General features: G+C 41.7%; 2 protein-coding genes across 7 annotated transcripts in view; both read left to right on the top strand.

Annotated features, from left to right (window-relative positions):
- The window catches only part of RIC8B (RIC8 guanine nucleotide exchange factor B), a 161,620-nt gene that overhangs the window by 49,546 nt on the left and 98,233 nt on the right, over positions 1-13,841 (top strand). For all 6 annotated transcript variants that reach the window (XR_012784875.1, XR_012784874.1, XR_012784873.1 and 3 more), the window contains exon 4: positions 9,471-9,565. Coding sequence is in view for 3 of the 6 variants with exons in the window: in XM_075551038.1 (XP_075407153.1) it covers positions 9,471-9,565 (95 nt within the window). In the remaining 3 variants the exon portion in view is untranslated. The remainder of the gene's footprint in view (positions 1-9,470; positions 9,566-13,841) is intronic.
- On the top strand, positions 199-939 carry LOC142449812 (GTP-binding nuclear protein Ran-like). Its single transcript, XM_075551040.1, has one exon. The coding sequence runs from the start codon at positions 248-250 to the stop codon at positions 893-895; it is 648 nt and encodes a 215-aa protein (XP_075407155.1). The 5' UTR covers positions 199-247; the 3' UTR covers positions 896-939.

Genomic DNA, 13,841 nt, shown 5'->3' with positions numbered 1-13,841 from the left:
CTGTGGCTGTCAGGGACCTCTGATGCATGAGTGAGCCATGCATTAAGCTACTAAGCACTTGGTCAGTGGTTCAAACCCTGAGTGTCCATGAGAGAGAGAGAGAGTCTGTTTGCTCTGGTAAAGATTTAAAAGCTTGAGCGCGCGCGCCGGCGTCGACTGCGTCTCCGGGCATTTGAATTGCGCTTCCGCCATTTTTCCATCCCTCAGTTAGACGTGGCCCGGAGACGCTTCTGGAAGATCCATCACGATGGCCGCCCAAGGAGAACCCCAAGTCCAGTTCAAATTTGTACTGGTGGGTGATGGTGGTACTGGTAAAACGACATTTGTGAAACGTCACCTGACTGGTGAATTTGAGAAGAAGTATGTAGCTACCTTAGGTGTTGAGGTCCATCCCCTTGTGTTCCATACTAACAGAGGATCTATCAAATTCAACGTGTGGGATACAGCTGGTCAAGAAAAATTTGGAGGACTGAGAGATGGCCGTTATATTCAAGCCCAGTGTGCCATTATAATGTTTGACGTAACCTCAAGGGTTACTTACAAGAATGTGCCTAACTGGCACAGGGATCTGGTTCGAGTATGTGAAAACATACCCATCGTGCTGTGTGGCAACAAAGTGGATATTAAGGACAGGAAAGTTAAGGCAAAATCCATTGTCTTCCACCGAAAGAACCTTCAGTACTATGACATTTCTGCCAAAAGCAACTGCAACTTTGAAAAGCCCTTCCTTTGGCTTGCTAGAAAACTCATTGGCGATCCTAACTTGGAGTTTGTTGCCATGCCTGCTCTGGCCCCACCAGAGGTTGTTATGGACCCAGCTTTGGCAGCCCAGTGTGATCATGATTTAGAGGTTGCGCAGACAACCGCTCTCCCGGATGAAGATGATGACCTGTGAGAGAACGAAGCTGGAGCCCAGCGTCAGAAGTCTAGTTTTATAGGCAACTGCTCTGTGATGTCAGTGGTGCAGTGTGTTTGCCACTCTTATTACATAGCTATGCAGAATGTGCTCATCTTTGGGATACTGAAGGAGATGAATGGGCTTCGGAGTGAGTGTGGCAGTTAAAAACCTTTTCTTTTTTTTTTTTTGAACCCACATATCTAGCTGTTTGGGAACACATTTTTCTTTCTTGAAATTCAACTACAAGACTGCTACAGTCACATCACAATATTCAGTGGTGCTGTTTTGTTTGTTAACTGTCAATCCCATTCCTTTTCGTTAGAATAAAGTTGTATTTCAAATAAAAAAAAAGATTTAAAATCTCACAAACTCTTAACTAGCGCCTCTGCCTTGTCCTCTAGGGTCACTGTGCATCGGAATTGAGTGGATGGCAGTGAGTAGCTAGGGATATAAAAACTAAGAGCGTGCGGTAACTGAGTAAGAGTTCCATAAATTGTGTTTGTGTAGTGTTCTATAGGGAGCAGTTGCCTGTAATCATCCCTTCCAGGAGCTGTGTAAGACTAATATCAACTCCATTTGACAGACGAAGGCACTGATGATCAGAGTTTGAGTTACTTAGGGGACGTTACGCAGCAAATAACCAAAAATAAAAGATAGTTCGCTCCCTCACTTATGTTAAGCCAGACTTCTGAAATAATGAAATACATTAAATAAATATTGGGAAGGGGTGGGGGTTTGGGGTGTCGAAAAAATCTGTAGAAAAATGGAATTGAAGGATAATGGATTTTTTTCCAGAAACTTTTTGAAGACCCTCCTTATTTACTAAGACACAGACCAAAGTAATTAAAGAGGCTAGAAGTCTCCCTGTACATGAGGGAGCTTCATATAAAATGGAGCTCAGTGATGGTGGGATTGTCCCCACGAGCTCTCTGACGCCTCCTTGTCAGCTGATTTATTAGACAGGGAACACTGAGCTACAGTTGCGAAAGGATAGGTGTTTGCCTACGTGGTGCTGCTGGATCACTTGGATGGCCAGATGGGGAAAAAAATTCATTTGAATTCCTACCTGATAACCAAATACAAAAATCAATTTGAAGTGGATAAGAGGTCTACTACATATGAAACGTGAAGCAATAAAGCTTATAGAGTAGAAAACTCTCGATGACTTTGCTATCTTAAGTCAAATGTTCTTTTAATATTTAAATTTATTGGACTCAAATTTCAACAAACATATTGACCCACAGAACTTAGTGCCCTGTTTTGCAATACACTGCAACACGTAGGACTAATTTTTTGTGGCTGATACTTTGAGGAGTGCTGGGATGCCAGAGCTCCAAAAGACCGCTGGGCCAGAACATTCGAACTGTGTCGGTTTCCCTCTCAGTTGGTGGCAGTGCTGCTCAATGTGGGGTCTGTGGACACAGCAGCTGCAATCACTTGGGAACTTGGTAGAAAAGCAAATCCCCAGGCTATGTCCCAGACATGCTGGGTCAGAAGCACCAGGGCTGTGGCCGAGTAATCTGCAGCAAGCATGTCTTAAATAGGCAAAGATTTTTTTTCAAAGCTCAAACTGATGAGAAAAATGGACAGACTCATCTTCATTAGAATGAGTTTACCAAAAGAAGATTCTCATCAGGCTATCAATTAAGAGATGATTCTTGCAGTACAGGTGTGCAATAAAGAACTATCCCAAATACATAAAAGGACCCTATAAATTGATTTTTTAAACGTTGGTCAGCCTGTCTTAGTTATTTAGCGCTGCCATGACAAAAGAATCGACACTGATTTTCCCATCGCTCTGCAGGCTCAGATCTCCTTCAGAGTCTTGGCCATGTCCACATTGGCGGTGGGCCTCTCAGCAGCCAGTGTCTGCCAGCAGCCCATGGCATTCTTTTGCTCGTTGTCGGGACTGAGTCTGTGCCGCTCATGTTGGAGGACACAACTCAGAAGTGATGAGCTTTGTGGCCCACTTGGGATGACCTCATTAGCCTCATTAATGACACCCCCTTATTTCTAATATGGGTGGGATTTACAGGCAGTAGGGGTTAGGACCTTTAACATAACCTCGTGGAAGACAAAGTTCAATCCATAACAGTATAAAAATGGGCAAGACATAAGCAGACTGCTGACCAGAGCTATTCAGATGACAAGCTTAGGGAAAGGGGTGCACCTTATTAGTCATCAGGAAAATACCTACTCAGCGCAACAAAAGCCCACTGCAGATCTACAATGGCCCAAACTAAAAGGCTGACAGTTTGAGTTGTTGGTGCAGCTTTAAACCACTGGTGAGCCGATACATTAGATTACATCCTCTAAAGTAGCTTGGCAACACACACTCCTTTTCTGGAAAATAGTTTCTAAATTACATGTAAAAAGCATGTTCAAAGTAGTACTCTTTAAAATAGCCCCAAATTGGGAGCCTGCCTAAGTGTCCATCAAAATTAGGATGAATAAATTGTGATCTCTTCATTCAGTGGGTTCTATTGTTTGAATGCATCACAATATCAACAACAATGCTTTTTTTCCCACTTATTATTGTGAAGGACCCGAGTTTCGTTACTGTTTTTTTTCCTCCAAGTTATCAGATTTAAACTCTTGTGTAATACAGTATCACAGGGAGCCCTAACGGTATACTACATACACTTTAGGCTGCTAACCTCCAGGTCAATAGTTTGAAACCACCAGGCACACCTCAGGAGAAAGAGGAGGCGTTCTGTTTCTATAAAGAGTTAGGATCTCATATCATTGGCTGCACACTTCCATGATACGATTGCTGAAGACAAACGGGTGCATAAGCAAATGTGGCGGAGAAAGCTGATGGTGCCCGGCTAGCGAAAGAGATAGTGTCTGGGGTCTTAAAGGCTTGAAGGTGAACAAGCGGCCATCTAGCTCAGAAGCAGTAAAGCCCACATGGAAGAAGCACACCAGCCTGTGCGATCACGAATTGCCAAAGGGACCAGGTATAAGGCATCATGCAAAAAAAAAAAAAAGAATATATATATATATATATATATATATATATATATACACACACACACACACACACACACACACACACCATAGTGAATGAAGGGGGAAGTGCAGAGTGGAGACCCAAGGCCCATTTGTTGGCCACTGGAGATCCCCTCACAGAGGGGTTTAGGAGAGGAGTTGGGTCAGTCAGGGTGCGATGTAGTACCGATGAAGAACACAGCTTTCCCCCAGATCCTGGATGCTACCTCCCCCCAACTACCATGATCCGAATTCTACCTTGCAGGGCTGGATAGGGCAGAGGTTGTACACTGGTACATATGAGGGCTAGAGGCACAGGGAATCCAGGGTGGATGATACCTTCAGGACCAAAGGTGTGAGGGACGCTACTGGGAGAGTGGAGGGTGAGTGGGTTGGAAAGGGGGAGCTGATTACAAAGATCCACATGTGACCTCCTCCCTGGGGGAGGGACGGCAGAGAAGGGGGGGAAGGGAGACTCTGGATAGGGCAAGATCTGACAAAATAACAATCTATAAATTATCAAGGGCTCATGAGGGAGGGAGGAGCAGGGAGGGAGGGGAAGAAAAAGAGGATCTGATGCAAAAGGCTTAAGTGGAGAGCAAATGCTTTGAAAATGATTAGGGCAAAGAATGTACAGATGTGCTTTATACAATTGATGTGTGTATATGTATGGATTGTGGTAAGAGTTGTATGAGCCCCTAATAAAATGTAAAAAAAAAAAAGCACGCTTACTTTCTCTAAAGACAGAGAAGCTAGACACTAGTAAAGAAAGTTCCAAAAGAAAAAAAAAAGAGTTAGGATCTCAGGAACAGCCCATAGGGGCAGTTCTACCCTGTCCATTAGGGTCACTGTAAGTCAGAATCAACTCGATGGTAGTGAGGTTTTTTAATTTTAATACAGTATCATACACAATATTTCATTGTGGGGACACACCCCCTCTGTACTCCTGGCCTTGAGGATTAGTAACAAATGATGTACACATGCAACACATCAAGAAACATGCTCAGCAATACCAATGGCGAGCACACTTCTACTACATACAGAGCACAGATCTCAGAACCAAACTCCCTGCTGTTGAGCCAAATCTGACTCATGGAGACTCTGTCAGACAGAGTAGAAATGCTCCTGCAGGTTTCCAAGGCTATGCATTTTTACAGGAGCAGAAAGCCTCATCTTTCTCCTGCAGAGCAGCTGGTGGGTTCAAACTGCTGACCTTGCAGTTAGCTGCCCAACTTGTAACCCACTACACCACGAAGATCCCTGAACCAGGCACAAAAACCAAACCAAACCAAACTCACTGCTATGGAGTCAATCCCAAATGTGATTCCATTGATACAAAGTTCATGGACAACAAAATCAGTAAGCCCTGGTGTTAAAAGTTAAATCACCCTTGAGGGACAGGAGATGGTCATTTGAAGGGAACATGAAGGAAAATTCTGGGGTTATTAATCTTGGCCTGACTGATATTGCCATTGCATGGTTTGAGTACAGGCTCTGTGGATGTGCTGTGTGTTTTTGAAAATTTATGAAGGGATTCAAGAAATTCGTGAGAAAATTCCATTATTCTTAATCCCATGTTTCCGTACACTCTTTGAAGCTCCTCCATAACCAGCTGCACACATGGTTGGGGCACTTTATTGTTCATAGGTGTTGTACATTAATAAAAAGAGTATGGGAGCCGGCTGATACAATGACGAGAACCCCGCGTACCACTCTACAGGAGAAAGTTGTGAGTGCCAGCCAGGTTCCCATTATGGAGTACGATGAAGCATTTGGCCTCTGTCTTCATGAACTCAGTAGGTTAGTGGAGGAAGCAAAATCTCTGAAAGTAAATAACCGAATTAGATTTCACAAGAATTGGTAACAAGCTATGATAGAGAATAATGGAGGAAGGAGTCTATAGAAGTAAGATGGTCTGAGAAAATCTTTTTGCTGACACCAGGGGATGGAAAGGAATCGGCGGTGGAAAGAGCAGAGGCAGGCAGGTCAGGGGTCTAACAGTGGCTGAGAGTAAAGCAATGAAGAGCATTTGGGGCATTTAAGGTAAGCAAGGACATTTTGCAGGCTGAGGGTGCTGCTAATTGTTGTCACGTCAGTTCTGCTCATGATGACGTGTGTGTGCTGCGTAGAGCTGCTCCATGGGTTCAGTGCTGTGACTTTTGGGAGCAGATGGCCAGGTGTGTCATCCAAGAAGCCTCTGGGTAGGCTCAAACAGCTAGTAAAGTGCTCAACCGTTTGCCCCACCCAGGGACTTCCCAGACAGAGAGCATAAACTTAGGAATCGGTGTTGTAAAAACTGGGGCAGAAAGAACTAGCATGGAAAGAAATCGGATTTGGGTTTGTAGTTTCAATTCATGGAAGGGCCAAAGTGAGTAGTTTGGCAAGAGGCTTTTCAGCATCAGCGTGAAAGGAGAGAAAAATTGTGATATTGAGATGATAAGAAAATGTAGTCTAAAAGGAAGCACATTCCTCAGTTAATTTTTGAAGCAAGGGAAGTATTAGTACACTGAGTTATTGGAGTAGAGGTTACAGATTGAGCTGCTAACTGAAAGGTCAACAGTTCAAAACCACAGGATGCACCTCGGGCGGGAGAAAAAGGAGGCTTGATAATGACAGTATTTGAGTATGGTGAAAAGAAAAGTATCAGAGTTAAAGTTATGGATACCCAGTTTGTAGAAGGCTATAGAGGGCGGTTGGAGCCCCAAACCCATCTACAGAGTATCTGTCTCAGATTGAGCCCCTGGCAGATCTGTTCTAGCCCAGTGGTTCTCAACCTTCCTCAGGCCGCGACCCTTTCATACAGTTCCTCATGTGTGGTGACCCCCCCCAACCATAGAATTATTTTTGTTTCTACTTCATCACTGTCATTTTGGTACTGTTATGAATTGTAATGTAAATATCTGATATATAGGATGTATTGTCATTGTTACAAATTGAACATAAATTTAACATAAGCATAGTGATTAATCACAAAACAATATGTAATTATATATTGTGAAATATTTATGTGTTTTCCGATGGTTTTAGGAGACCCCTGTGAAAGGGTTGTTCGACCCCCCTCCCCCAAAGGGGTCGGGACCCACAGGTTGAGAACTGCTGTTCTAGCCAAAGGCAAGAGTCTCAAACAGCCATACCGTCAGGCAAAGACCATTGTAATTTTGATGGTGCTGGATTGAACTCAGTACTTGGGCAGTTGACCCTCCTACAGACACAAACTGAATTTATACTGGGAGCAAGTATCTCTTAACTTGTTCCATGACAGAAACTTCCTCCCTGACTTTCTGAATGTTGGTGGGGGTCTTTACCTTCTTACGCACCTTTGTATTTCTGTCTCTGTACTGTTATGAGTTTAGCCTTAACTGCCTTTATTATTTCCTGTTGAATTCCCCAGCAGTGAAACACAGGAGTGGATGCATAATGAAATAACTGACACAGGGGGTTAAAGGGAATGCGGGGGGGGGGGGTGATAGGGAGGGAGGGAAAGGGGATTTCAGGAGTCAATAATTTCAGGAGGGAGGAGGGCACAATAGGAACTGGTTGTGACTGCACAACTCATGTTAGAGGCATTTTTTCCCATGGGGGAGGGAGAATGCTCTAAGATTGATGTGGTGATGACTGTTCAATGCCCCTTGATATGATTGAATGATTGTAATATTGAATTAGGTGATGTGTAAATTATGTGCTAATAAAACTTTTTCTGAGGGGGAGGGGTGCAGTTACATCCTGAGAAACCCACACGGCAGTTCTAGCATGACCTATAGGATTGCTGAATTGGCATCAACTCAAAGGCATTGAGTTTGGTTTTTGGTTGTTTTTGTTTGTTTGTTTAAGAGATATCTAAGTAGTAGAAGAGTTTCCCATGGGTTTAAGTGAAATTTGGGGTACGTAAAATTATATTGACATGTGAGAGAAGTTTTAACTAGACATTGGAGATAGATGGAATCACCCTTATGGCTTATTTCAAGTCACTGTCTCTCTGTTGTTTTCTTTCTCCTTTTCCCTTCACCTTCAAATGATTTATCATTCAACACATGGCGTTGTCATGATTCATATGTTCTTATTTATTAGGAGTACTTAAAGCCCCGTTGTGCAGTAGTTAAAAGTACTTGGTGGATAACCAAACATCAGTGGTTCAAACCCACAAGCTGCTCCTCAGGACAAAGATGTGGCATACAGTCTGCTGCCATAAAGATTTCCAGGCTGGGAAGCCCAGGGCAGGGAGGGGGTGGGGTCTGCACTGCTCTAGAGGTAGCTCTGGGTTGGAAGCAACTAGAGGGCAGTGGGTAAGTGTTGGGAGTAATAAGAGGGTGCCCATGAGTTAGATACACGAATGTGTTTCCCTTTACTTAGATTTGAAAGTAATTTTATACTAAGAATTTTTAAATAGCTTCTGATGTAATTGGAACCTTCCTGAAGTATGGCATATCCAGCCCCTCTATCATAATTATCTGTAATTTCTTATGTTGTCTATGTACTAGCATTTTGGAAAAGACATGATTTTGATGCAAGCAATTAAAGAAATTTTAGTGGTCCAAGATCTCACTAAAAATGAAGTAAACAAAACCCTTGAAGAAATATACATATCCCCCCACCCAACCCAAACGAAGGTTAAACACTTAGCTTAATTCCCACCCCTTGCCTTCTTCCTGACTTCCTGTGTCTGTCTCACTGATACTACTGTGGTGGTTAGCTGAGTCCACTCTGTGTCCTGGCAAACTTACATGCACAGTAAGATGACACATTGCCTGCTGCTCATCATCCCCACAATCGCCAGCATGCCGGATGGAGCCCATCGTTGCCCCAGTTGTTCCTTCTTTCTGACAGTCTCCCATGCATGCCCTTGTTGGTCCTCTACTTCACCAAACCTGATATGTGCAAAGCAGGCATGGCAGACACTGTTCTATTGTGATTTGTAAATTTTTTCTTGGCTAATTTTCACACGCAGATCACCAGGACTTTCTTCCTAGTGTCTTAGTCTGGAAACTGGGTTAACACCTGTCCACCATGAATGGCCCTGTTGGTATTTGAAATACTAGTGGTATTGCTTCCAGCATCATAGCACATGCTTGCCACCATAGTACAGCACCTTAATACCACTACCAGTGAGTAAACATTGGAAAAATTCTAATCACTTGTTTTTGCTTGTGTAATTTACAAGTAGCTCTAGGGGAGCTAAGAGATTAAGAAGATTGACGAATATGAAGTTGTTAGGCTTTAATTCATTGCCTTTGAAAGTTAAAATATGGAACATTTTTATTAAAGTTTTGAATGTTAAGGTAAATCGTTCAGTAAGCATGAATGCGTGTTGTGCTTGTCTTTGCTAGAAATTCCTTAAGGTAACAGCTCAGTCAGCAACTTCTGGCCTCATCCTCTGTCTGGAGGTGGCTATGTCAAAGAGTGACTGTTGGTTGATTGTTGCCCAGGGAAACTTCCTAGCATAGCCTACCTTCTAGCTAAATTGAGGGGAAGACAGACCCTGGGATGACTCCCAGGGATACCAGGGATGTGGTCATGTGCCAGACTTCTTCATCAAGGCATTTAACCACCCCAATTTTCCTCTCCTCTGTTTTATTTGCCATAGAGTGATTCTCATCAGTTCCGTGTCATGGCAGCTGTCCTTCGCCATTGTTTACTAATCGTAGGTCCAACTGAAGACAAAACCGAAGAGCTGCACAGGTGGGTAACCTCTGTATTGATCTCTCGGCGTGGGCCACCATCAGTTGTGTTTAGGCTTCCACTTTCAGTGTTTAAGTACCAGAAAGTGAAAAGGTTGCAGTCAATCAGGTAGCTTGGAAATCACCACAATGCCTGGTGAGAAATACAGCAGATTATTTCATTCTGCCCCTTTGACTTTGTTATTTGTAACCCCAACCTGAGAAGAGAATTTGGTATTTGTTGCATTCCAAGATTAAAATCCAGAACACCTGGAATCATAGTTACCGAGTACTTACTATGTGTAGCATTCTGGTAAGTACTTTCTATAGATTCACTTCTCTTTCTTGTCACAGTAGCCTTGTGTGATAGGAATTCCTATTTTTCCCTTTCCATAAACGAGGAAACTGAGGCTTAGAAAAATCAAGCTATTTCTTTGGGCTCTAGCCCATTTCTTCTAATTGAGCTGATTTCAGTGTGAGCAAATTTACCAAAAATATGTTTTAAGCAATGATAATGTAAAAAATGAAAAAAACTTCTAGAAATTGGATCACAATCGCATATTAACATAACGTACAGTTCAAGGTTTCCCGTTTGTTTATAAGAGCTATTAATGGAATGCTATTAAAGTTTGTCTTTCTGACAGCAACTGAATAAGAATTCATGTATTTTTCTAGTTTACTTACATTCTGTTCTAGATCAGATTTGAGAACTAAGGCTTGTGGCTTCATAATAGACTGTTCACGGTGCTTTTTATCTATCAAAGTATAAATGACTTTTTAAAAAATTCAAATAAGGAAATCTTCAAACAGATAACTTTGGCATTCATTGTATTCTATAAGGAAATTTAACATAAGCTTCTTCTTAATAATAGAAATAATTTCTTGAGCACTTGAATACATTGTTTCCTAAAATGTAGCTTTAATGAAAGTTTATTAAAACACTGTGTAAAGTTAAAATTAATATACCTTTAACTATTGTTTTCAATTTTTTACTATTTTCATTATTGTCAGTAATTTATTATTTGAATTTTACTGAGTTTATGTTTAGGTTATCTTTTATGTGCATGCACACAGCCCTGCAAACTTTTGAAAGATTGTTTCCTTAATAACTAAAAGTATACCTTTTTCTGTAGCTACATACCTGATATCCCTTTCATTTTTTGAGATGGTGCCTTTAAAAAATAGATTAACTGAAATATAGAATTTGTTTTTAAAAGATTTTATTAAACATCTTGACCCACTATGTTTTTCCCCATAATCAACAAATACTCGGGACGTAAAGACTAAAACAAAAAGGAAAGTAGTTAATATGCCTAGGAGTAAGCTGGTTTTGGGGGTGGGTGAAATGGAAGGTTCATTATTATGAGTTAAACAACATTTCAGAAGTGTGAGAAAAAGATTTTTACAAAATTGCTATGTGCTTCACAAATATATTTCTAAAAATTTCTCAGAATTTAATATTGTAACATAACACTCAGTGTTTGTCACCAGAGTACACTGTAGATTTTAAAATCTGTTTTTTTAAAGTACTTAAAATGTTTTCTTTTGTCGATGTATTTGCTTTTTTTTTTTAACTGGCTTTTATCTGAAAAGTTACTTTGGTAAAATAGCTTTGTTTCACTCTAAGAAGCACAGAGGTGGGGTAGGGTGAGTAATTCCTAGAGCCACAGACAGAATTTCTGAGTGTTCATCAAAGGCTCTCCTGTAGAAGAGATAAACTGATTGCTGCTGACTGAACAGTTTATCTGGAATGGCCTTGCTCTTGGGTTGTTGTCAGGTGCCATTGAGTTGGCTTCGACCCATAGCAACCCTGTGCACAACAGGGCAAAACAGAACACTGTCCAGTCCTACACCGTCCTCACAATGGTCCTATGCTTGACCCCATTGTTGTAGCCATGGTGCCAGTCCATCTCTTTGAGACAGCCTTCCACTCCTTTGCTGCCCTTCTGCTTTACCAAACATGATGCCCTTATCTAGGGACTGGTCTCTCCTGAAATCATGTCCAAAGTATATATGATGAAGTGTCACCATCCTTACCCCTAAGGAACACTCTGGACATACTTTCAAGACAGAGTTGTTTGTCCTTTTGGCAGCCCATGGCATTTACAATAGTCTTCTCTTCCCCTTGACATATAATGACTCCATGTATAACACACTGCCCATCCGTGTGTCATCCTTACAAGTACTGCTGTGTTTGAGCCCATGATGTAGACAACCAGAGTCAGTCTAGCACCATGAGTGTCTTCCTCTTTCTCACTGACCACGCATACCATCCCTCTCCGGGGACAACATGCCCTTAGGACATGAAACAAAGTCTTGCCATCCTTGCCTCTAAGAAGATACCAACTTCTGAAACAGTTGTGGTCATTCTTCACCTAGGCTATAATCCCAGTGTGTCAATTCTCCTGGCTTTTATGAGTCATTTAGGGTTGTATTCTTTCATCATAATTCTTCAATCTGTATGCTAAGCAAGTAATCAATAAAGCTAGATTATGTGACAAAGATCATGACATCAAGGTTAAGGGACACTAATCAAATACCTGCGACATGCGGCTAACACGACTCTGCTTGCTGAACGTGAAGAGGACTTAAGGCGCCGATCCTGGTCAAAGGCCACAGCCTTCAGTATGGATTATGCTTCCACATCAAGAATGCAAAAAGTCTTCACAACTGCACAGGATCGTGTCAGGTGAGCAACATCATGATACACAGAAAAAGTTTAAACTGTCAGGCACAGATTTCATTTTAGTTGACTCGACCACAAAAGGCCCATCGCAGAAGCCATCAAGAAATCAAATGCCTATTGCATGGGCGAATCTGCTGCAAAAAAAAAACCTCTTTAAGTTGTAAAAAAGCAAAGATGAAGATGCACCTGACTCAGCCATGATATTTTCAATCACCCACATGCGTATGAAAACTAAGCAGTAAATAAGTAAGGCCAAAGAAGAAACGGTGCATTTGAATTATGGTGCTAGCAAAGAATACTGAATATCCCATAGCTGTCAGAAGAAGAAACAAATCCGCCTTGGAAGAAGTGCGGCCAGGATGCTCCTAAGAAGCATGGGTTGCTAGAGTTTGTTTCATGTAACTTGGACATTTTTATCAGGAGGAACCAGTCTCTGGAGAAGGATGTTTTGCTTGGTCAAGAAGAGAGTCAGTTGACAAACAGGAAGGCGCACAGTGAGATGGGTTGACAAGACGACAACAAGTGCAGGGCCAGAGCCTATTTCATTGTATTGTGCTGTTGTGCAGGGGTAACGGTGAATTCGAACAACTCAGCAGTCCTGGACAACAGCTCTAAAACGGCAAGATCCTCTCAACTCTGTTCCCCTGTAGTGACCTTAAAACAGTTTCTGGTTATATATGTTTAAGACATAAGTTTGGAGAAAAGACGGGACGTTTCAAAGTAATATCTCATTCCATTCTTCAAAGTTATTTTTAAATCTTTTTTGACACTTGCTTTGTTTAAGGAAAATGTAATGAGATAGGTAAGCCTGGACAGTGTAGTTTGTGGTTGGTTACTCATTATCATCAAACTCACAGGTTGTGATGGTAACTAAATTAGAAGTTCCTGAAGGCCTTCTGAGCCTGGATCAGATCGCTGTGTGCTCTGCTTCTCATACTGTTACTATGATGGGCATGGTGGACTTTAGAACCCATATTTAGTTCTAATTCTGTTTTTAAAACTGCTTCTTGATTTTGATGCTTTATTTATAAACGATTTCTATATTTATCCTTCGACCACATTGTGAAATCTGTTTTCTATTCATTGAAGTTTTTCTGAACCAGACACATCCTATGGTGCATGCATGTTAGGAATCTATATATAAAGGTGTTTCTTTCTCAGATAGATTGACTCTGTAAAACAGTGCCTTTCCTCACTACCACCACCCACCCGAAATCTAAAGGCCATGGACATAGCAGTAAAATGAGTTAGCCCAGTCACTTCACTAGCCAGCATCATAGGGATTCCTGGTCTTGTAATAAGTGGGTTATGCTTTGAGCTGCTACCTACAAGGTCAGCAGTTCAACTCCACCAGTCACTGCACAGGAGAAGGACAAGGCTGTCTGCTCCTGGGAACAAGTGCAACCTCAGAGATCAAAGGGGCAGCTCCATTCTGTTCTGTATGGTCAGGATAAATCAGAATCATCTTAAATTGCTATAAAAATTTAGTTGTGTTTTTTTTTTGGTCTCTTCTGCAGATAGTAAGTAGACTTATAGTTATAGGCCACTTCTTTTGTTACATTAGAAGACATCTTAATTCTAGTCATCTCTGCCTGAAAGTACTTTCAGGCCT

The sequence above is a fragment of the Tenrec ecaudatus genome, chromosome 6 (genome assembly GCF_050624435.1).
Source record: "Tenrec ecaudatus isolate mTenEca1 chromosome 6, mTenEca1.hap1, whole genome shotgun sequence".
NCBI classification, from domain to species: domain Eukaryota; kingdom Metazoa; phylum Chordata; class Mammalia; order Afrosoricida; family Tenrecidae; genus Tenrec; species Tenrec ecaudatus.
This window is presented reverse-complemented; position numbering and strand designations above follow the sequence as displayed.